Source organism: Diorhabda sublineata, chromosome 6, assembly GCF_026230105.1.
Source record: "Diorhabda sublineata isolate icDioSubl1.1 chromosome 6, icDioSubl1.1, whole genome shotgun sequence".
NCBI lineage: Eukaryota > Metazoa > Arthropoda > Insecta > Coleoptera > Chrysomelidae > Diorhabda > Diorhabda sublineata.
This window is the reverse complement of record NC_079479.1, coordinates 25,947,128-25,969,238: the sequence shown is the minus strand read 5'-3', so window position 1 is coordinate 25,969,238 and position 22,111 is coordinate 25,947,128. Positions and strand designations below refer to the sequence as shown.

The following is a 22,111-nucleotide window of genomic DNA, read 5'->3' as shown; positions in this document are numbered from 1 at the left end:
ATAGTGATATTATTAATATAATGTACCATCTACATTTTCGTAATACTATATTGTGTTATTATCACCGTTTCAATAGAAATAATATGGCAAAAATCACTTTTCCAGACTTCTTCTTTTTTATGGCTCATTAGTATATAGTTATGCTTGTTTTCAAATTAATATTATAAATAGATAAAACTGCAAAAATTTTAATTCTAATAAATGTATATTGCAGTTTAATATGCCTATCGAACTATGTTAAAGTTGTCCTATTTTTACTAATTATACAAATATAGTATAAAATTTTGAAACTTTTTTGTGATTATTCATAAAGAACACAGCGAAAACTTCATGTTGTAGTTGTCACTTGTCATTGTTTAGTTAATTCAAATAATTCTATTTTTGTTTGGATTTTTTAAAATCATTTAATAAATCTAACTGAATTATGTCTGAAAATGAATCTGTAGATGAGCAGAGCGAAGATGGTGAGTTGAGACAGAGTCCAATTGATCTGAAGCAAGCACAAGAACAAGAAACTGTGGATTTTAGGTTAGTATTTTCTAAAATTTTCACATCAATTAATGTATATTTATATATATTACGTTTTCAGTTTATCTGAAGAGGAAGAAAGCGAAGTAGTAGATTCTCTAGATATTAAACCACCTCAAGCAAAAATAGCACCACAATCAAGGGTTAAAAAAAGAGAACACGAAAGAAGGAAAAGAAGTGATCGTCATAGAGACGATAGGCATTCCCATCGCGAAAAACATCGGTAAGTTTGTTTTACTAATAACTATAACAATTTTTATCCATTTTTTTCTCAAATAGTGTTAGTTGGAAGTATTTTTTGTTTAAGTGAAAAATCTAGTAGATCCGTAAAAGATCGAGATCAATATCAAAGAGATAAAGATCGTTATTATCGAGAAAAACAACATTTCGAACAGAATAATTACGAAACGCAATACAGAGATAGAAAAGAGGATAAATCAAGAAGTAGACATTCGGATTCAAGGAAACACGATGACAAAAAATCAAATAAAGAAACAAGATTCAGGGAAACAGAAAAAATGAATTATGATGAAGCAAAAAAAGGAAGAGGAGATAAAACTTTGAACGATTTAAGAGAGAGGTTGTTGAGTAAAAGATCCAACAAAGTAGACAATGAAGGTGAGTTTTTCCTCAAATTGTTTTTCACTTATTTTTTTGCCCTAAATTTTTCCAATTTTATTTATTTATTGAATTTAAATTGTGATTAATGAAAGTTTTTGGTGCTGTTTTATCCAGGATGACAAAAGATACTTATATTAATGCAGAGTGATTAAACAATATTATAAATATCTTTTTTCTTAAATTTTCCCATTTTTATTTATTTATTGAATTTGAATTGTGATTAATGGAAAAAATGGAAGTTTTCGGTGCTGTTTTATCAAGGAGGACATACTGAATATATCAAAACAGGGTAATGTCATAAATATATTTTTATAAATACTAATAATTGGTCACTATAAAAAACTCTGTCAGGTTCATTAATCTCCTTATTCATGTTTAGGAGGTATTCACTCGAATGTTTTTATGAAATTTTTCTATTTTTGTATTAATTTTAGTACACGCTAGACAAAAAAGTTCTCATAGAGATAAAAAGCATAAAAGTCGTAATATTGATCCTTTACAAGGTGAAGCGGGGTTATTAGTTAAAGAAATCATTAATATAACTACAGAAGAAAAGAAACAAAAAAAAGAAGAAAGAATGACTGAAGAAGAAAGAGCCGAACAAGAGCAGAGAAAACAAAAGTTTTTAGAAGCTGGTAAATATCCAAAAATACACCGAAATAATCCCAAAATTTTAACATGTGATGTTTTTAGAACGAGAAATGGCGAGATTAAAGGAACAATCTAAAATGGAAAGAGAACGAAGGCATTTGGAGAAAGCATCAAAAAGAAAACACGAAGAAGATGCTTATGGGAAACGTGTTAAGATAGAGGATGCTCCTGTTGTTGTTTCAGATAGTTCAGATGTAGAACAAGAAGAAAGTTATCAGCAGAATTCCCATGAAAGCGAACATAGTAACAATTATGAACAAAGCCCTTCAGTTCATAGTGAACCTTCTAGGGCTAGTTCCCAATCAAAAGGTACTTATTTATAGTACTTTTTTAATAAAATGATCAATTTATTATTATTAGGTGATGATAGTCCTTATTCTGATCAGAGATCTGCAACTAGGAGTAGAAGTAGAAGTAGAAGTCGTAGTAATAGTCCTAGTAGAAGTTATAGCGATAGATCTAGATCGCAAAGTCCTAAAAGCGATGATAATGACGAAGATATGGAAATGGATATGAAAGAAAAAGATGAAAAACCTTCTGATAAACCTAAATCTAAAGTAGACGAAAGTTTACCACCTTATTATCCAGCTGTACAAGTATGTATCCCTACTAAAACAAGAATCTAATTAATATTTTTTGATTTCCAGGGTTGTAGATCAGTTGAAGAATTCCAATGTTTGAATAGAATCGAAGAAGGTACTTATGGTGTGGTTTATAGAGCTAGAGATAAAAGAACAGAAGATATAGTCGCTTTAAAACGTCTTAAAATGGAAAAGGAAAAAGAAGGTTTTCCTATAACGTCACTAAGGGAAATTAATACTCTACTTAAAGGTCAACACGCTAATATCGTTACTGTTAGAGAAATAGTAGTTGGTAGTAATATGGATAAAATTTTCATAGTTATGGATTATGTGGAACACGATTTGAAATCTCTAATGGAAACTATGCGGCATAAGAAGCAACATTTCATGCCAGGGGAGATAAAATGTTTATTGAAACAGTTGTTGTTGGCTGTAGGTCATTTGCACGATAATTGGATCCTGCACAGAGATTTGAAAACTTCTAATTTGTTGTTGTCACACAAGGGGATTTTGAAAGTTGGAGATTTCGGTTTGGCTAGGGAATATGGATCTCCTTTGAAGCCTTATACTCCTATTGTGGTTACAATGTGGTACAGAGCTCCAGAACTATTGCTTTGTACCAAAGAATATTCTACGCCTATTGATCTTTGGTCCGTTGGATGTATTTTCGCAGAATTGCTTTTGATGAATGCCGTGTTTCCAGGGAAATCGGAAGTTGATCAGTTGAACAGGATATTTAAGGTAAGTACTTTTATGTTTATGTTAATTTCTTTACAGAATGGATACAATTTAGTTGAAAATTTTATGCAAATCTGTTGATATTGAATTGTACTTTGTAATGAGGAAGTTTTTATTTGATGTAGGCGATGATTTTCATCAAAAATATGTTCCATTTTTTAAGATTTTCTTATAATCCAGTAAATAAAGGAGTCAATTTGGTGAAAAGCTTCTATTGAAATCATTTTCTTTTTATAATAGAATAAAAATGTGCATATACATCCAAAACTCAATTTTCTGATGTTTTAAAATTGAAAATTTTTTGTTTTCTTTGCGAATTTAACCAATTTTACATGTTTTTCTTATAATTGAGTTAATAAAGGCTCTAACCCGAGTTGTTTTTAAATGGTACATGGAAATGAGTGAAAGTATTTGGAAAATTTCATGCTGCTTAGGAGTAAAATGGGCCTAAGGTTCAGAAGGCAGTTTCTCAATGTTCTTAAATTGAAAGTTTTTATCACAAATTCATTCAGTTTTACATGTTTTTCTGTTAGTCCAGTAAATAAGGGGTCTAACTTGATCAAAAGCTCCTATTAGTCATTTTATATGTAGTTTTTATAATCCAGTACATAAAGTCCCTAACCTGTTCAAATTCTAGTATTTGATACTTTTAAATAAACTGACTACTATATATTTGACTAAAATATATGTTTACCCGTTAATTCCTAGGATTTGGGTACACCAAACGAAAAAATATGGCCGGGCTTTAATCAATTACCAGCTGTAAAAAAAATGAAATTCAACGAATATCCCGTATCGAATCTTCGAGCAAAATTCAACACTCTAAGCGAAGTTGGTCTCGGATTGTTAGTAAAATTCCTAACTTACGATCCTAATCAAAGAATAACCGCAGAAGAAGGTTTAAAACACGCCTATTTCAACGAACCCCCTTTACCCATAGATCCCTCCATGTTTCCCACTTGGCCTGCGAAAAGTGAATTAGGACACAAAAGGGCTTTGGCGGCGAGTCCTAAACCCCCTTCCGGCGGCGGGGAATATAAGAAATTGGGGAGAGACGTCGATGACGGTTACGGCTTTAGGTTAGGAATGGGAATCGATAGCGGCAGAGGCGGACCTGGATTTAGTTTAAAATTTTAAATGGCGTAAAAGAAACTTGATCGTATATTTAAATATTAGAAAATAGTAATATTAAATATAAAAATATAATTTTTACTCGTACCTGTACGTTTTTTTATCTACACCTGTTCCACCTCCCCCTCCAGAAGCCGTTGGACATGGTGTTGATGGAGGGGCCAGCCGCTGTCTCCTCCTCAGGCGAGTTTATATGGACATTGGGAGTGGACTCATTTCTAAAGGCTTAATCCAATGCGGTAGGGATCATGCCATGGGATAAATGGTACCTGAGCCCTAATCTGGTGTCGCGAAGTTACAAGGTTCCTGCAGGATCAGAAGTCTTGACAAATCCTCCTTTTTGTCCCGATGACTCTGAGCAAATGGCGGTTCATTTGTATGAATTCAATCCAAGGCGGAATTGTACCTGAGCCCTTATCAGATGTCTGAAACAATGCTAGCGGGAAACATGGCAAAATTCCAAGGACCTTGCAGGCAGACTATTACAAATCCTCCTGTTGCTATCTAGGAATCTGAGCAAACAAGAACCACAGAATCGATTTTTCTCACAAAATTGGTTAGGTCTACCGATGTCGAAGCTCTGACCGGTACTTTTGACTAGGAAACATCAGTAGTGCAAAGAAAAAAAAGTGAGAAAGGAAGGCCAAAGCTGCCCATATGGCTCAGGGCTTGACTGTCCCGGATCCTAAGGCTGCTTCGATTTCCAACCCGGAATTCCATGTAAAGCCTGTTAAGAGGCCAAGAACAACTAGTTGGCTCCAAAGGCCTTAAAACTGCCCCCAGTCGTGCTCTAGCTAGTTACGAGTAATAGAAGGGACGATCGATCATGCAGCTGGTTGTAAGGTCTAGCGGGACAACCCGATATTGGCTTTATTAAAAAACAACTGCCGATATATATATATATATATATATATATATATATATATATATATATATATATATATATATATATATATATATATATATATATATATATATATATATATATATATATATATATATATATATATATATATATATATATATATACTTCAAAAGATTCAAGTCAAAGGTAATCGGCCTCCTGTAATTTTAAGTGGGGTACGTCTCATTAGATTTTAATTATAGTAACAAAAAATTGGAACAACTATTTCAATAAATTTTTCATTTTATGATAACAGGAAAACAATTACAATGTAGCAACATTGTGAAACATCGATATATGTCATAGTAAACATGGGTACCTTCCACTTAAGGCAACTTTAACACAGTATATGCGAAATATTTATTCCGAACTGCATGTTTTGACAAATCCTTCCTTTGCTTTATATTTACAAAAAAAAGTAAAAACAACTAGAACTAATTCGAACTTTTGTAATAAATAATAACAAACTGGCTAGATATTAACGAAGCTGAGGCCAAAAATACGAAGCTCTATCTATAATCGTTTTATCAAACTAACTTAGTAAACAAATGTAGTATTTAGAGAAAGTATTTGTGCTTATTAAAATCAATTTAATACGTATCTGATATGCCGAATAATACTGAGGTAATTAATATTTTAAATATAATATACAAGAATACAAAAGAAATTTGTTTTAGACACCAAATGTACAAGTTAACCCTACATTGAGAACGAGATTAATATTCCTCCAACAACAGTATGTAAATAAAATGAAAGAACTCGGTGATCTTAAGATTGAATGTTTAAAAGACGAAATTGACAATAAAAAAATGTTGATGGGCTTAGAAAAAATTAAATGTAGTTTGGAAAACAAGTTAGAGAATGTGTCAGATATTAGACGAGTATAGTGTCGAATTATTGAAATATACAATAATTTCCAAACAAAAGTGTTTTATTGGAAAAAGTGCGTAATGACTATTTTTTAAACAATTTTGTATTTTTAACACATTACTCCACTTAATCCTGAAGCCTTTCTACCTTTTCACGTGTGAGGCATGCTGAAGTTGAGTCATTATGTGGGTGGGCAACCTTTCCCACAGTAATTTCCAATCCAGTGTCTTTTGTTTAATTCCCTGCCATCTTATTCCTCGATTTTCCCCTGCCATCTTAATTACTTCTGTCCAGGTACGACTCAGTCTTTCTTTTTTTTTTGTAAGTTTGAGTTCTATATATCTTCCGTATTAATTGTGTTAATTTTTAACACAATAATGATTGTATATTCTAAGGGGGTGATAAAACTGTTAATTTTCTTTTGTTTTTTTTGATACCTCACAAATCATTTTTGGATACGTTGTTCTCCTCCGCCCACTTTATTGAATGAAGGCATGTACTCAGTTTCTAATCCTCTTCAAGGCCTAGATCCGTTCATTATTAAAGTATTGCTCGCATATTTGGAGCTCGGCATACCATGAGGATGCTCGACTCAATACAGAAAAGAGCATTTCAACTTATAGGCGATCCAGAGTTGACCAGAAACATGGACAGCCTAAAACATAGAAGAAAGATCACTGACCTAACTCTATTTTACCGATTCTACTAGGCAGATGCTCTTCAAAGGTTTCTGATGTAATCCCACCTAGAGAATTACCTCCAAGACCTATGTGACAGGTAGATGTGGCTAATGAACACCAAGTTCGCCTACAGACGCCCAGAATATTTTCTAGTGGGTTTGTGCGAGTAAAAAAACTACATCTTTAAGATTTGTATCTTCTACCTTGGACGACACTTTGGATTTACAGTAATTTACTAAGAAAATCTTGATCAAATATATATAAAAACCTTCCCCATGAATCACTTCATGCATTAGTGAAAAACTCATGAAAATCCGTTAAGTACTTTTTGAGTTTTTTGCGGAAAGACAAACACGGGAAACTGTTTTATACTATATTGTGGTAATTAAAAAATCTATTCATTTTAGTTCCAATTTTTATTTTAAACCCAATAACAAACGTTTAATAATAATTAATAACAAAAATTAAGTAGCTAAACTTAATAACAAAGCAGTTCCTCTTTTAATCCAAAAATCTGATGATTCAAGTCCAACTTTCAAATCAACCGCCACCACAAAGGCCGGTCTAAAAGCGCTTCCAGTTCTAATCGGAAAATAATAACAAGGACATTGATACAAACCTAAAAAAACGTGGAAGATATTAATAAAACCGAAACTTTTCACCACCAAATTCTTACCTTTAGTTTTCTTTTTTAATTGTTCAACCGGTTTGAAATGTATCAGAGGCATCGTACAAACAAGCTGCATCGGTTGGGGTTCAATCAACATGGCGTTCTTCTTATCCCAACCGGCACCTTCCAAAAACGTTCCTTTGACATAAACCCCGTTTTCTGGTTGTATCTGTATCATATTTTCTTCGATAGTTAAAACAGTAAATTCCCAACCTAATGTATCGATGGGTACTTCACTTGCACGAGCTGTAGTCTAAAATTATTGATTTAACAATAAATTATATTTTTTTTTAGATACAAATATTTAAAATGTACCTGAAGAACGGCAGTCAAAAATCCAGTGGGAAAAGTATAGGCGGCTAACCAAAAAAATAATGGAGGTCGCAGTGTTTTCGCCCATGCAGTAAAATGTTCTACTCTAGCTACAAGATCTCTGGTCCAATTACCCAATAACTTTAACGAAGGATACGCTGAAATAGATGATAAAATAAAATCATTACAATGTCCAATGATGATGATATTTGATGCTAACAGTGACAATGAAAACTCAACTTGCATTTTCAAAAATATATCAAGAACAATCTACAAAAGTATCCAATCCCTAATGATTGAAACTAAAACTGAAGACCGAGCTCCGTCTTATCATGTTGTAGGCATCTACAGTAAAAGATTTTATACTAAGAGCAACCAAAGAAGCTGCAAGTTGAGCAGGATGACAACCTAAAGGAAACAACCCAGAAAATCTCATTCTGAACCTGATTCTCTTGAAAAACGTTGTCAATATCCATTATCAGTTGTTGTGGTGTACAATTATGCAAACAAATCTTCAATTCATAAAATCCACAAAATCACCCATTTCCAAATCATCACAGTAGTCCTGGACCAAAGAATGAAGTTCCAAGGTTTACTTGACTCCCTAATGGACGATTCAAGCTAGAACTGAAGACCAAGAGTCATTTTAACAGAATCAACCTCATCCTCGTTATAAGATCAATGTTTACTTGGACTACTTAGTGTATGATTCAAGCTGGAACTGAAGAACATCCACTACCAAACCTAGCACTAGAACTAAAAACTAATTTTATAGCCATAATTGAGTATTAAATGTGAATTTTACCTGTTAACCAGGTTGGAGGTACTCTCCCATCGTATATGCAATCAAATATTTCTTCCAATTCCGAAGACATAACAACTAAACCCAATATTCCTTTTCCTAGATTTTCCAAAGATGATTGAATTCTCAACAATAACACATTGTATCTAAAAACATTTTGGAAGTACTAAAAAATTAACTATAACAATATGACTCGATACCTTTGAATTTCTTGTAGTAGCACTACATCCAAAGGAGTTTTCGTAGCTCCCATCAACTTCTCGGTATGTTCGTAATCAATTATATTCGGTAATTTCAATAATACATCTTCGGCTAATTCGGATACTCTTTCTTCTTTAGATTTATCGCTTCCGGAAACGGCTTGAACTTGTAGCGACATCAAAGTTTCAAACAACATCCTGGATTCGCTTATCAATGAAGTGATATCAGCATTGGGGTGTTGACCGAACGCTTCCGGTCTATCCACATTCGGTAAAAGGGTGATGTAGTCCAAATATGATTGAATCGAACCATCTCGTGGTACGTAGTAGGTGGATAACGATGATAACCTTAAAAAAATAAATTAGTAATTATATCTTTTGTATTATCCTGTATATCATCTATAATAGAAGTCACAATGTATATATAAACATGTGTTCTATTTTATCTATCAAAATTGTTTAGGATGAGAGAAGATGTGGTAATATACTGTGTGTATTTGAAAAATTATTCAATATGTACAATACAGTGTGATACCTGAAATAAGCTACGTTCAAGCAATCGTCGCAGAAATACTGATTTATATAGGTTGTCAATAAGCGTCTGTCCCAATCATCGGTTACATGTCCACCATAACTTACACCGGCAATTAAATACTTTAGAGCGTCCCAAGGGGTGGTTTGGTATTCGTTTAAATATATAGTCAGGAGGTTTTCTGATACCTAAAATGAAATATAAGTACCAGAAATATACAGAAAAAAGAAGGAAAGGAGAGAAAAACATAGAATAATATAGTAGTAAACAGAAACCCAAATTAGAACAAGGATCAGTTAAAAATTAAGATAGGGATGTGAATGACAGAAATGCAAACTAGGACAAGTATCAGGAAAGCAATTGAGATGAAAAAGTGAACAAAGAGAAATGGAATAAGAGAAACATATAGAGGAACACAGGAGAAGATGGGAGTACAAACTAGGACAAGGATCTGAAAGAAATCAAAATAGAAACGTAAAGAAAAATAAAGATAGAGATAAAAACATAGGAATAGGAAGAAATACAAAATAGGACAAGTATAAGAAAAAATAAAGATAAAACGGCAAAAAAGATGAAAAAAATGTAAATCAAGATAGAAATATAAAGAGAGGAGAGTAAACATAAAGGAATATTGGAGAAGACACAAGTACAAATTAGGATAAGTTATAGACAAAATTCATGATAGAAAGAGGAAGAGAAGTAAGAAAAATAGAAAGGAATGCAGAGAAAGACAGTTATTGGAAAGGATTGAGAGGAATACAAAGGAAGGCAGAAACACAAACTAGGAGTAAATGTAAAGAGAGAAGAAGGTAAGATAAGAAAGCATGATGGAAGACAGAAATGCATACTAGGTCAGGTATTAGAAAAAAATGAATATAAAATGTGGGAAAGGGAGAAAAAACATAGATGAATACAGGGGAAGATAGAAAACGGAGTATAAACAGATGTTTACTAACTTACCTGAAAATCCGAGTCGTTGAAACTGTAAATGACATTCCAGCCGAGCTGTTGGAATTTTTTTCGTTCGAGTAAAATGGCATGGAAAAAACAAAGAGAAAATAATAATTTCTTATATTTTTCAGGATATTGACATGCCGTGAACTGTTCCTCGGTTATAATTTGATATAATCTTTTCAGATTCGCTTTGAGTCCCTGAAACATTCACGAAATGGTGGTTAGGTCGTGGAACTACAGTATAAAAATGGCGCATAAGAAGATATTCGAACAGTTACAGGTGAAAATTTATTCTGGTAGGATGTTTTTTACCAAAGAAGCATCTAAAAGAACGAAATATCTGGGACAAATTCTGGTTATGTTATGCCCATGTTTGTGTCAGATATTGTATGTGGCCAATGAAATAGGGATTTTTAGGAACATACTTTAGGTGGTTCGGTTGTCATTTTTATCCCTGCTTGTAAAATTGATATAGGAAAATCCGGATGCGGACTCGAACTCAACCATACTCTAAACAGAGAATTAACTTTTCCTGTTTGGAGCATCTCAATTATTTTATCTAATTTCGGCATCCAACTCAAGGATAAATGACAGTTTGCTAAGAAAATCCATTGTCCTTCTTTTGCCCCCACTTGTAATAACCTAAAAAAATTAATAATCAAAAATAAAATAGTTTTGGTAATTTGGTAATCAAATAAATTGAAGATTAGACGATGTAAAAGACAACAATGTTGAACTATAAGTACCGAAACGAAGAAACAAGAAAATTTTCGAATATTCGAAAGGAAAACGCCCAAGAAAATAGATGAATATAAAAGGCTAAGGAATAAGGAATAAAAATCCCAGAGGTGAAAACGGTGAAGTTACAGGATTCTATAATGAAAAACATTGAAAAATAGGGTACTAATAGAAGATGGACAAAAAGGAGGCCCAAGAATTATATAACGTAACCTAAGTTAACCAAGTGAGAACAATTAAATGTTCAAAACGTTAGACACAAGTTCAACAATAGGGCAAAATTAACTGGACTAGTAGAAAACCATTGAAATTTCTAGAAAAATTAGAAAGAAACCATATGGAAGCATTAAAGACCTCCAAGGAGGAACTTAAATCCCCAGAGAAGTATTCAACAGCTCCAAATACCGACTCTAGTCCCCAAGGAGAGAGTGAATAGTTCCAAGGAGCAACCCAAATTCCCGAGGGGTTTGAAGAGCATCAGAAGCGACTCAAATCCCCAGGCAGAGATTGAAGAGTCATTTCTTCTTACTTGGTAGCAATTGGAGCTTGTCCTTGTCCCAAACTGATTGATTGAAATCTCGTTATCATATTCGATTGCTCGGCCAATTGAATCAAACCTTGAGTTGGATCAACACCGGGAGATAATACAAATATCAGTGGTGTTTGAGGGGAAGATTCCTCCAATACGGCTTTTATATCTAATACGGGAGGTTCCACGAATTGAGGTCCTAATTGGTTCACTATAAAATTAGATATAGCGAAGGAGACCCGATCCTGGCGCAGAGAACGAATGAACAACATTTTCTGGAATTCGTTACAGATGCCATCCCATTCTCCTAAAAATGAAAAGAATAAAATATCTATTCGGATTACAATCACCAATGGGGAATGATCCTAATAAGTAGGAAATTATACTAAACGCTTTCTTTTTTCCAACCTCGACTAATGTAAAAATTATCCTTACCTATTAAAGGTAAAGTTTCCGGTTCCGTATGAATGTACCACTGGTTCCAATCCCTTTGGTACTGTTCGAAGGTATCAATAACCCCGTGGAAACCTTGTAATTTATCCAATTCGGTTATGTTGTCCCATGCTACCTCACTTAACCAGGCTAAAATGTATAGAGTTAAATTTTTTTACGGAAAGTTGATGGGTATCTGCATTACAGGCACAAGGATTATCCACTTGGTTAGCCCTATCCAAAACAACACCTCCTTTTAGCAAAAAGTTGTATTCGTGACTTGGGATCTTGCCTTGAGCCATTAATATCTTCATGCACATGTGGAAGGAAAATAATAATTTGTGTTGTTCGAAAAGAGCCCTGCAAGTGTTCCTATAAAAATTGTTTGTATTAGTTAATCAGCAATAAACCTCAGGTTGACAATAAGTAACTGCTGCAAAAATATAACAAGAAGTTAATAGAAGAAAACCAGCATTAATAGTTGACGCCATCTACCGGAAATTGACTGAATTTTTGCTTAGTTATCGGAGGACGTCAAAGAAAAAGTGAATCATGACAATTTTTAAACACAAGAGAAAGTTAATGAGTCGTCAGATGACTTTTGATGCTTATTTTGAGGTTGTCTCAGTTGGAGAGCTTTGAAAACTGATCCAAATGCAAAGAAAAGTGTTTTAATCATAATAAAGGAAAATTTAGAAACACAATACAACTACTTTTAGTAATACTTATTTTTTTACTTTTAAGTATGAGTGTGAGTCTCATTCACTTATATGAGCAAAGGGTGCACTTTACTTCAGTTCTGAGGCACTTTAATTGCAGAAAAGAACTTTTCCGATATGGTCACAAGGTTCAAATGAAGTAATTGTCATGTTATGTAAATAGAAATTAGTATATGTATTAAATAGAATCCTTTTGAATTTTGTTTTAAATTCAACTAATTGAAAGGAAAAATTGATGAGTCACCTACCATACAGCCCGGATTCAGCACTTCATGACTTTTGATGTATATTTTTAGGTTATCTTATGCATAGAACTTTGAAAATTGTTTCAAATGTATGGAAAATTGTTTCAATATCAATGGAAAATATTTTTAAATATAATCATAGGGGAAAATTGAATATTTTTCCATCATACAGTCCAGATTTAGCACTCAATGACTTTTGATGCATATTTTAAGGTTATATTAGTCTTATAGGATCAAAATTTACACTTTATTTCAAATCTGAGTCGTTTTAGTAACAGTTAACACTTTTTCCAATATAAGTTACATGGAACAAATGAATTACCTTTCCAGATTTTTAATATTTATGTATATAATTAGAAAATTTTTATTTGTGACGTGAATATTTTTAAATTCTGATTAAAATTGTTTGAAAAAGTTTTTTTACTTACTGATAAACGGCGTAAGTGTGATATTCGTTTAAAAGAGAAATCCTCTCCACCAGCTCGTACGATTTCGGGCTACGATTTATCGAATTGATAAATAGAAGAATATATGCATCCAAAGCGAATTGGTACATCGGATCTATCTGACCCATGTCGTTTAGAACGAAAAATAAAATTGAGGCTCTATTGGCTGACGGCCTATACCCCTAAAAGCAAAAGGCGTTATCATTCATACTAGTAGCGAAGTGGAATAAGCTCTACACTCCTGATTTATAACCCTGTGATTCCCATATATTTGGTACGATAAAAAACACAACAGAATACTGGCTCTTATAACCACAGTACTTGTTCAGCTGAAAACTCGTAATAATCGATTCAGCAACGTTTGATAATCGATATTATGATTATTAAACAAAATAATCGCAGTAGACAGTAGTTATTGTCGTACAGAACACTTTTCAATATAATAAATTTATTTACTTCTCTTGCTGCATCGATTTGTACTTCGGTGGTTTCGGATATTTCCAAGCTTCGTTTTACAGCTTCGGAGGTCGCTTTCGATACCTGCAAGGTTTCGAATAAAGCTGCGTCTTCTAAAATTGATCCGCGAGATTCATTCAGTAAACGAAGAAGTTCGTTTTCTAAGTCAATCAAAGTTCGTTTCCCTAAAATCGTAAAACGAGAATTTTAAACAGTTTTCAATAGTAATTCAGAAAATTGGAAAAACAGTTTGAGGAACTACTAGATAAATACTGCCTTGAAGAACGAAAATTCAACATAAAGCCACATGGAATCATTTACATATCTGTCCTATACGAGGTTTGACTCAAAAGTATCTAGACATTTGTCGAAAGTTTTTAGATAAACCCTGTACATAACAGACTGTAATCACTCATTCTCAGATGTGATGTACAAGATCCTTGTAATAATCGTAATAAAGAAGTAGTGACGTTAAAAATATGAACAGGAGGAAGAAGGAGAAACCAAAGGTGAAATACAAAAAGAAGTAGAAGAAAAACGAACAGGTATAGAGATTCGGATAGCTTAATCTGGAGTTTTAGACCACCCTAGTGCTATTATATGTGCAGCGGCCACTAGATGCCTCATAGAAAACCAATACTAGCCACTTTAGACGTTTCTACAACCTTCTAGAAACATTGCAAAAGCATATATAAGGTAGGAACTCACGGCAAAGCAGTTAGTTGAATACTGAAGGTAAGTACAGAAGAATACAAGTAATTCGGATGGTAAAGAAGTTATATCTAGTGCAGTTTTAGTTGCAGTGTTGTATTATTGTAATTAGTGTGATAAGTGAAGTAATAAACCCTTTACCTTTTGCTATGGCAGTAACCAATTCGTCTTTTTGTTCTTCCAACTGAGGTTTTTCCTTTCTTACTACAATACCTAGCAGTTGACCTTCTAATCCTTGTTCTTTCACGGCAAAATTCACTAATGTTGCTTTCGTGCATATTTCCGGAGGGTAGTGGGGATTGGTTAGTTTCGTCGTTATGAAAAACTTGAAATTCATATTGTATGACACCATTTTGTCTTCTAACTTTATCAAAAGTTCTCCTCCGGATTTAACAATAGCTCTTGATAGGATCGGTTCCAAAGAGGGATCTATCGTTTCCCCGATGTTTTGGAGTAGTACTGGGTACCCTAATTGAACAGCCTTCTCAACTATCCCCATATAAGACGCAGTTCCCAAATCAAATACCTAAAAAAAGTTAAATTATTACCCCGAACCTCAGCTGAAAGTGTTATATGACCAAAAAAAGTTGCCACTTCTAAGGTTGCTCTGGAGTTTTAGAGAATCCTAGGGCTGTTATATGGGCTTGATCCACCAATATTCCCATAGAAAACAACTACTACTACTATTCTTTGATCTAGCCAGTAGTGTAATGTCATATATTCAAATTATTCTTAAGAGTTTTGTCTATGGACATTTCTCATCAATATTCAGCTACCCAGGGGCTTTTATTAATTAGCATCAGAGGTTTATCTACGATGTTAGAACACCCTAGTGCTATTACATGGGTTTGTGCTATCAGATATCCCAGAGAAACCATTACTTCTACTATTACAAGCCATTAGGGTAGATTTAGTAGTGTGGCTCCAGCCAGTGGTGCGGCACTGTTTATGCCAGCCACCCAAGGTCTCTATCAGAGCCACGAAATGCCCCATAAAAAACAATCACTTCTAATATTACAGGCCCTTATGTTGAATATAGTAACGTGGGGATCTAACTAGTAGTGCGGTGATGTCATTTTTTCGTATTATTCTTGTAATTTAGTCTATAGGCATTTTTCATCAATACCCAGCTATCCAGGAGCTTCTACTAGAGATTTATTTGGAGTGTCAAACTACTCTAGCACCGTTATATGAGCTTGAGTCACGAAATGCCCCATAACAAACCACTACTACTACTATTACAGGCCATTTTCTCGAATTACCCTTGAAATTCTATAAATATATTTCATCAATCCTCAGGGGCTTCCATAGATTGGAATCAGAGGTTTACCTGTGAGTGTTAGAACACCCAAGAGCTGTTCTAACGGCTTGGGCCACCAGATCCCCCAAAAACAATCATTAGTTTTATTTTTTTGTAATTTAAAACTAAAAATGAAGCTTTCAGATAAGGATTAAATATCATTGAATTTTACCCGGACATGAGTGAAGGGGACTTACTTGAAGATTGAATTCTGCTTCTTTGGCTTTGATCCATTTTTGTGCTTGACATTGCGGATCGATTACCAAAGGCCATCTGGTACCTTCGGTAATTATGATACCGTTTTCCGTGCTGAAGTTATCCGCAGGTAATCCTTGTATATTCCATTCCCTTATCGTGGTAGCATCCGTCAGGAAAGAAGTGATATTGAAATCTTTCGAGAAAATAATTTCTTGTTCGTGACACTGTAATTTCCAAATATTCACATTAACGAAAATTGTTAAGTAAATTGATTGTTTACCTCAGTCTGCCACAAACTTAACAAATTCTCTCGATAATTCGATAAAAACGGTCCTAAATATGAAATGAAAGCGGTCGAAAGCAAACAATCACCGGGGAGCATGTCGAATTGACCATCTAAAATTTTTACGGTTTCCCCCCATCTTTCTTTCTCTCCGGATAAACATTCAACCAAAGTGGCTGCACGTTCCAATTTTAATTTCAATAATTCCGCCTGAAATATTATGATTTTAATAGATATAATTATAATAATCAAAATAGTACAAGTAGCTCACTTTTCGATTCAATTCTTCCTTTTGTTCCAATTTCTCTTCATACTCTTTTTGCAGTTTCTGTAAATACATATTCAATTCAGCCAACTTCGCTTGTGCCTCAGCTAACTGCCTTTGTTTTTCTTGTAGCGATTCGATCGCTTCGTCTAGCTTCGCCTTTTTGGGCCCCACAATTCTAAACGAAACTTTGGTTTAAAATATTAGAAAGTAAATTCGAAGAAATTCAACATACTTCCATACTTTAGCGTATTTTTCAATAGCTATCACCCACATGCACAAAGATTTAGCAGCAAACGACACTATTCCTACTTTATCCGGAATAAATTCCTCCGACATCGTATAAGTGGCAATCTTCTTCAAGGTTTTCTCTGATATGTGGTTCTTGTCGAAATCCTTGAGGTCTTGCAGAAAGTTCATGCCTCCCAATAGCTTTTTAGCTGCGTCCCAGTTCGGTTCGACCTAAAATAAAAAGTATATTTCCATTCCCCCAGATATATAGAAATGTCTTACGCCGACTAAAATATTCACTGCTTCCATTACCATCTTCACTTTCTGTGGGGGCGTTTGGTAAGATTTCATTTCACTGATATCTTTCTTGCTGAGGGAATCTAAAGCTCTGATGGCTTCTTCCAAAGCCGGCATAGCTTCATCTAGATCTGCTTGAGCTAGTTCGGCCATTCTGTTACATTGGACAGCTTCTTCACCGATTTTCAAACTAGTTTTAGTTACTTCTTTCTATAAATAAAAAAGTTTGAGTTTAATCCTTCCAAGTTTTCGCTTGGAAATATGAATATTTTATCCCATTATACCATTAAAAATGATATTTTTTCATCTATTTCCTAAAAAAAATAGGATTGAGATGTAATCGGTAAAAGAATTGAAGATAATGTCAAGAAGACAGTTCTCACTACTGAATAAAGGAAACCAAAAAGGAATGACATAGAAGAAGATAGGGCCAAAATTTGAAATTCCATACTTGTTGCTCGTCAGCTTCTTTCCTTTGAGTGACTATTATAACCAAATATTCATCGCACTGTTGCTGGAATTCTGCAACTTGAACTTGAGCTTCAGCTAATTCTATGGACATCGTGTATACTTTATCTTTGCAGTCTTCTATTTTGAATAAACCGTTTCGCAATTTATTAGCTTGGGCTGCTATGATTTCTCTTTTAGACGCCAACATTCTAAAAAAAACATTTTTAGTAAGTTTTTTATATGTGAGGTTTTGGTCTTCAAAATTCCCCCTTATTCGCCAGATGTAACACCATGTGGCTTCTGGCTATTTCCGAACTTTAACCTTACTTTTTGTAACCGGCAACTAATTCTAGATAATTCGTTGGGGTGACGTAGTTGTGTCTTTTTATTTCGTTCAACATTTTCTTGGACCACTTCGCCACAGAATCGTGAATAGTGGCGAATACCGCCGAAACAGCCTGGCACATTTTATCCTGGGTTGTCAACAGCAAGGAATCTCTGTGTTTTTTCTACAATAAAAATTATTATAAATAGTAAAAGCTCAATTAGAATTTTTTTTATATTTAATAAAGTTGTATGGGGAACTGTTTTTGCTTTCCATTGGCCGTCTACCTATACCTCTTGACTCTCATTATTTTACTTCCCAAATGAGGCTATTTTTCTGGGGGATTTTACCTATTTCCAATTTTAGCACTGCTCCTTCGAGCTACCTAAGCCTTTTGCGGAAATCAGTAGGACATTTGCAGAGTATATATTCTGCTATCTTTACGAATTATTCACATATTGTGCAGTTATCATCTTCTACCATACCTATCATCTTAAATTGATACTTGACGGGGTAACATTCTCTAAGAAGACCGACTACCAGTTTAAAGCCATTTTGGAATTCTTGAGTGGTTCCTCAGGCTTTTTAGCCGATATGGTTATGAATCTTTTGGATTGACTTAAACCTGGATTATTTCTCCTTCAGATCTTATCTATCAGCCACACATTAAATTCATTGATGATGTGGCACCTCATGAGGCCACAGTATGATCCTGTTCCAAAATTCCATTTTATCCTTGAACCATACGGTCAGTTTATTTGTTAATGTAACACCTCATGAGTACACAGTAAGATTCTGGTGCAAAAAAGTTTTACACCTACAGTGTTTCTCTTTCCTTGAGTAATACTTTCACTTCCTTGTTGAAGCGACACACTGTGAGGCCATAGTGTGACCATGATTCAAAATTGCGATTATCTTAGACCTGGAGTGTTTCCACTTCCGATCCTTTAACCATACATTCAATCCTTTTGTTGAAGTGACCCTTCGTGAGGTTACAATAGAGTTTTGATCCAAAACACAGAGTGGTTTCCCCTTTCTGACAAAGCTATTTGGTTCCTCATTGCTTGGTAACTACTTTAGGGTTACTTAATTGCTTTTAGATGGCGATGCTAAAGTTGTTTACACTCCCACGCTACCTTGGATGTATTCTCAATAGCCCTCATGACTTTCAAAGCCATTTGGTTATTTAGCACTCATTGGTACGTGTTTGTTACTAGCAACTCTTCCTAGCGGCATATAGAGCTTGCATTTTGGTCTAAAAGTGCTCAATTCAGCTGATGGAACTAACTTAGAACTATTTGCATACCACAGAAATGCATTTAGAGCTTGCGGAAGACTCTTAATTGGTGTTCTTTCAAATTGGATGCCTATATAGATCAGTGTTTGTTATTGCTTCCTACCATTAATGGTTCTAAAATTCTGAATCACCTCATAGATTCTTCTTTTTCACTAAAAGTTTAAGAAGAGGTAGGTTTAGCTGCGACTCTAAAGCTATAGTAACATGGCTTCAGACCCCTTTAATAACCAAACAAATCAACCTTTCAATTTTGTTCAGTTTTTTTAAGCCGTTGTTGAATTATCAGGGTTTATCTCCTGAAATCGGGGCCCAAAAGCAGTAGAAATTGTTGGTAATGAAAATTTTTCGTTTACTCACCGCTTCTTCTCCAGTTATAGTTTGATTGAAATTGACATCTGCTATATATTTATTAGCGACTTCCAGTAAAGCATCTTTGGGCCACTCCTGGAACCAATCTATGGTGGTACTATTGATTAAAGCTGGATACTGCCTTAGACGGTTCCTGAAAGCGTCCCCTATAGGACTCATGCAAAGAACTATATGCATATTGGCCCTAACCCTACTTATCAAAAATTCGTATATAGCCTCATTGGTCAAAAGGATGTTGTTCTTTTTTATAGCAGTTTCCAATCTTTTTTTTATCTATAAAAAAATGTTATCATTTTTTTTTTCAAATTCGAGTACGTCTTATAATCCTACATCTTCAAATTCGTCAGTTTTATACAGATTAGCCACTTCTCCACTACTGAGCATATTATTAATGATCTCTAGAAAGCTTTCGACAGTTATCTGGGTATCGTTGAATATGAACGCCTGCGGTTTCATATCCACTCCAGATAAACTGTAAAGGACCTTGAGATCTTCCTTAAATTCGTTAACTTTATAATTCTTCGATATTTGAATTTGGAACGTATTTAACTCGCAAATATAAGCCGCCACCCTTGTAAGGGAAGTTCTACCACTACCACCTGAAAAATTAATATACAATGAGCAATAGAAATTAACAAAAATATGAATAATATACTATTGATATTGTTTGTACATATACGCATACACAACCCCCTCAAAACTATCATCACAACGTTCAGAATCAACCTTTAGGCATTAATAAGTTCATTTACTTCGTACTTCTTGTTAGTGTTACGGAATAGGGTTAAATATAGTTTAAATCTGTTAAAACTATACAGTATGTTCTATTTTACTTTACCTATTCCGACAAGTAGCATATTTCCTCTTGGTTGCGATATCACCCTAACGATTCTGCAAATGTGTTCGATGGCATCTTTGAACAAAACCAGATCCATTCTAACGACTCCTGGTGATACGTTGTATTCCTCCATCTGTTGGTCTAAAAATTGTCTCAAAACTGACACGTTGGTAAATTCTTCGTACACTTGAAAAGGGTTTACGAAATCAGCGTAAATCGGTATCTGTTTATTGGGACACAAACTGTGTAAAGTTAATTCGAAATGACGACCCAATTGATCGTTCATTTGATTGGCGAACCATTCTCTATCACTGAAAGTGGATTTTTATAATATTTAGTCGCTTTGTTGATTATTAGAAAATAGTAGTCACTTCTGTTGTATAGCGAAATTTGAACTAAATCGATTTGTTGCCTTCATATCAAATCAATTATATTTATTTTATTATCTAATTATATTTTGACATTTTTATTTGGGCAACAGAACGAATAGAATAGAAATGATGTGGGGAATCGACTAATTATTATCTTTTTAGACATTCCGTATATTAGAAGTGACTACAACAATCGTTTTCTTTAAAATTCGAACCTCATCGTATATAATTTTTATAATATGACAAGCTAAACATGAATTTAATCAGCTACAATATGGGTGCGTCCAAATATTCGACGTGTACTAAAGAGATTTGCTTCATTTATATAATTATAAGCAGAAATATGAGACAATTTATGATATACAGGGTTTATCGAACTTACTTTTCATCTGTCAGTCTGTCATGAAACACCCTATAACATTCATGAATCCACAGTTTAAGTAATGTTGTTTTATCGTTCTGGTAATCTTTATGGCTCCTCAACATCCCTTGGAATATTTTGGAAATATCTCTCAGATTGAAAAGGTAGTGCATTTTTGCGGGAGTCGGTAACATTTTAGTTATGACGTTTTTATATAAATCAATTGTCGTTTCGGTCACTTCTCTACCGACCTATATAAAAAAAATGATTTTTTAGTACTTCTACCTCGATGTTTTTTGAACACATAGTACATTTTATATTCACTTTAGTTATAGTAATTATTGTGGAAATTTAGTTTGTGTTTTGTGATACCCACCAATTTGACGACTTCGTCGAAATCGCTCAAGTGTTGTCCGAGCATGTTTCCGAAAATTCTGGACAACGTTTCGTCCTCAGGGAACGTCATGTTTATGAGATTGAAACAACTTTTGAGTCGCTCGGAAATAACGTTCCTTCCACCACCTGGAGGACCCATCGCGCCCAAGACGTGCATCATCTACAATAAAAAGAATATAAGTATAAATTAACAACATCAAAATTTCAAGTAGATTTATGAGCAAAATTTAGCAATTGAATGTTTCAAATTTAAAAGAGTTCTGGTCATAAATAATCGGAGAGGAAGAAAATTGATAAATAATTGATTAAATGGAAAAAACTTTCTCTAAAATGGTGATCCGGGGGCGTATTGGCATTTTTTAATTTTCTCTCACATAGATAAGTTATAGTCTTCTTTTTTTAAACGCTTACTATTCTTTTTCTAGAAGGAAAGTATTGTGGAATGTCAAATAAAATCAATTCTTCTTTTTCTGAACGCTGGAGAAAAGGGATGTCAAGTAAATATGATTTTTCTTTTTCTAAACGTTCTTTTACTTAATACCTTCAAGGAAAGTGACTTATTAACTCGATTCTTTTTTTCCTAAACAATCTTTTAAGGGAAGAGGCGGAGATATAAATTTGATTTTTCTTTTTCTAAACCTCTTCTACTCTATTTCTCGAGGGAAATTGGCGAAAAGTGA

The 22,111-nt window shown here is 34.0% G+C and overlaps 2 protein-coding genes and 1 long non-coding RNA gene across 7 annotated transcripts in view; 2 read left to right on the top strand and 1 right to left on the bottom strand.

Annotated features, from left to right (window-relative positions):
• The first annotated feature begins 335 nt into the window (after positions 1-335).
• Positions 336-4,337, top strand: LOC130445076 (serine/threonine-protein kinase PITSLRE). The gene is made up of 8 exons (XM_056780572.1): positions 336-528; positions 590-751; positions 836-1,146; positions 1,584-1,784; positions 1,843-2,109; positions 2,161-2,396; positions 2,448-3,122; positions 3,828-4,337. Exons 1-8 carry the CDS (start codon positions 425-427, stop codon positions 4,254-4,256), a joined length of 2,385 nt encoding a protein of 794 aa, XP_056636550.1. The 5' UTR covers positions 336-424; the 3' UTR covers positions 4,257-4,337.
• A 1,301-nt stretch (positions 4,338-5,638) lies between these two features.
• Positions 5,639-10,090, top strand: LOC130445343 (uncharacterized). The gene is made up of 3 exons (XR_008910040.1): positions 5,639-5,778; positions 5,832-6,097; positions 7,669-10,090. It is a non-coding gene; the product is annotated as an uncharacterized LOC130445343 (long non-coding RNA).
• Positions 7,106-22,111, bottom strand: part of LOC130445342 (dynein axonemal heavy chain 2) — a 41,992-nt gene continuing 26,986 nt past the window's right edge. For 3 of the 5 annotated variants that reach the window (XM_056780918.1, XM_056780923.1, XM_056780921.1), the window contains 26 exons: positions 21,412-21,591; positions 21,057-21,286; positions 20,304-20,614; positions 19,796-20,064; positions 19,454-19,738; positions 17,802-17,983; positions 17,476-17,683; positions 17,010-17,234; positions 16,732-16,958; positions 16,503-16,674; positions 16,229-16,441; positions 15,948-16,172; positions 14,592-14,976; positions 13,740-13,924; positions 13,266-13,465; positions 12,079-12,245; positions 11,877-12,023; positions 11,442-11,748; positions 10,600-10,816; positions 10,181-10,372; positions 9,224-9,408; positions 8,689-9,036; positions 8,492-8,634; positions 7,690-7,844; positions 7,381-7,627; positions 7,106-7,323 (listed from right to left, as the gene is read on the bottom strand). In XM_056780918.1, coding sequence (XP_056636896.1) covers positions 7,169-7,323; positions 7,381-7,627; positions 7,690-7,844; positions 8,492-8,634; positions 8,689-9,036; positions 9,224-9,408; positions 10,181-10,372; positions 10,600-10,816; positions 11,442-11,748; positions 11,877-12,023; positions 12,079-12,245; positions 13,266-13,465; positions 13,740-13,924; positions 14,592-14,976; positions 15,948-16,172; positions 16,229-16,441; positions 16,503-16,674; positions 16,732-16,958; positions 17,010-17,234; positions 17,476-17,683; positions 17,802-17,983; positions 19,454-19,738; positions 19,796-20,064; positions 20,304-20,614; positions 21,057-21,286; positions 21,412-21,591 — 5,760 coding nt within the window. In that variant the 3' untranslated portion in view covers positions 7,106-7,168. Of the gene's footprint in view, positions 7,324-7,380; positions 7,628-7,689; positions 7,845-8,310; positions 8,443-8,491; positions 8,635-8,688; positions 9,037-9,223; positions 9,409-10,180; positions 10,373-10,599; positions 10,817-11,441; positions 11,749-11,876; positions 12,024-12,078; positions 12,246-13,265; positions 13,466-13,739; positions 13,925-14,591; positions 14,977-15,947; positions 16,173-16,228; positions 16,442-16,502; positions 16,675-16,731; positions 16,959-17,009; positions 17,235-17,475; positions 17,684-17,801; positions 17,984-19,453; positions 19,739-19,795; positions 20,065-20,303; positions 20,615-21,056; positions 21,287-21,411; positions 21,592-22,111 lie in introns of those variants that run through there. The other 2 variants (XM_056780920.1, XM_056780922.1) reach the window with 2 other exon arrangements.

What these genes read in the sequence shown, in the direction of transcription:
- LOC130445076 (XM_056780572.1), top strand. Translation starts at nt 425, where the DNA reads ATGTCTGAAAATGAATCTGTAGATGAGCAGAGCGAAGATGGTGAGTTG. An exon ending in TCCCATCGCGAAAAACATCG is followed by an intron (nt 752 to 835) that starts GTAAGTTTGTTT and finishes TTTTTGTTTAAG; the next exon opens with TGAAAAATCTAGTAGATCCG. An exon ending in ACAAAAGTTTTTAGAAGCTG is followed by an intron (nt 1,785 to 1,842) that starts GTAAATATCCAA and finishes TGATGTTTTTAG; the next exon opens with AACGAGAAATGGCGAGATTA.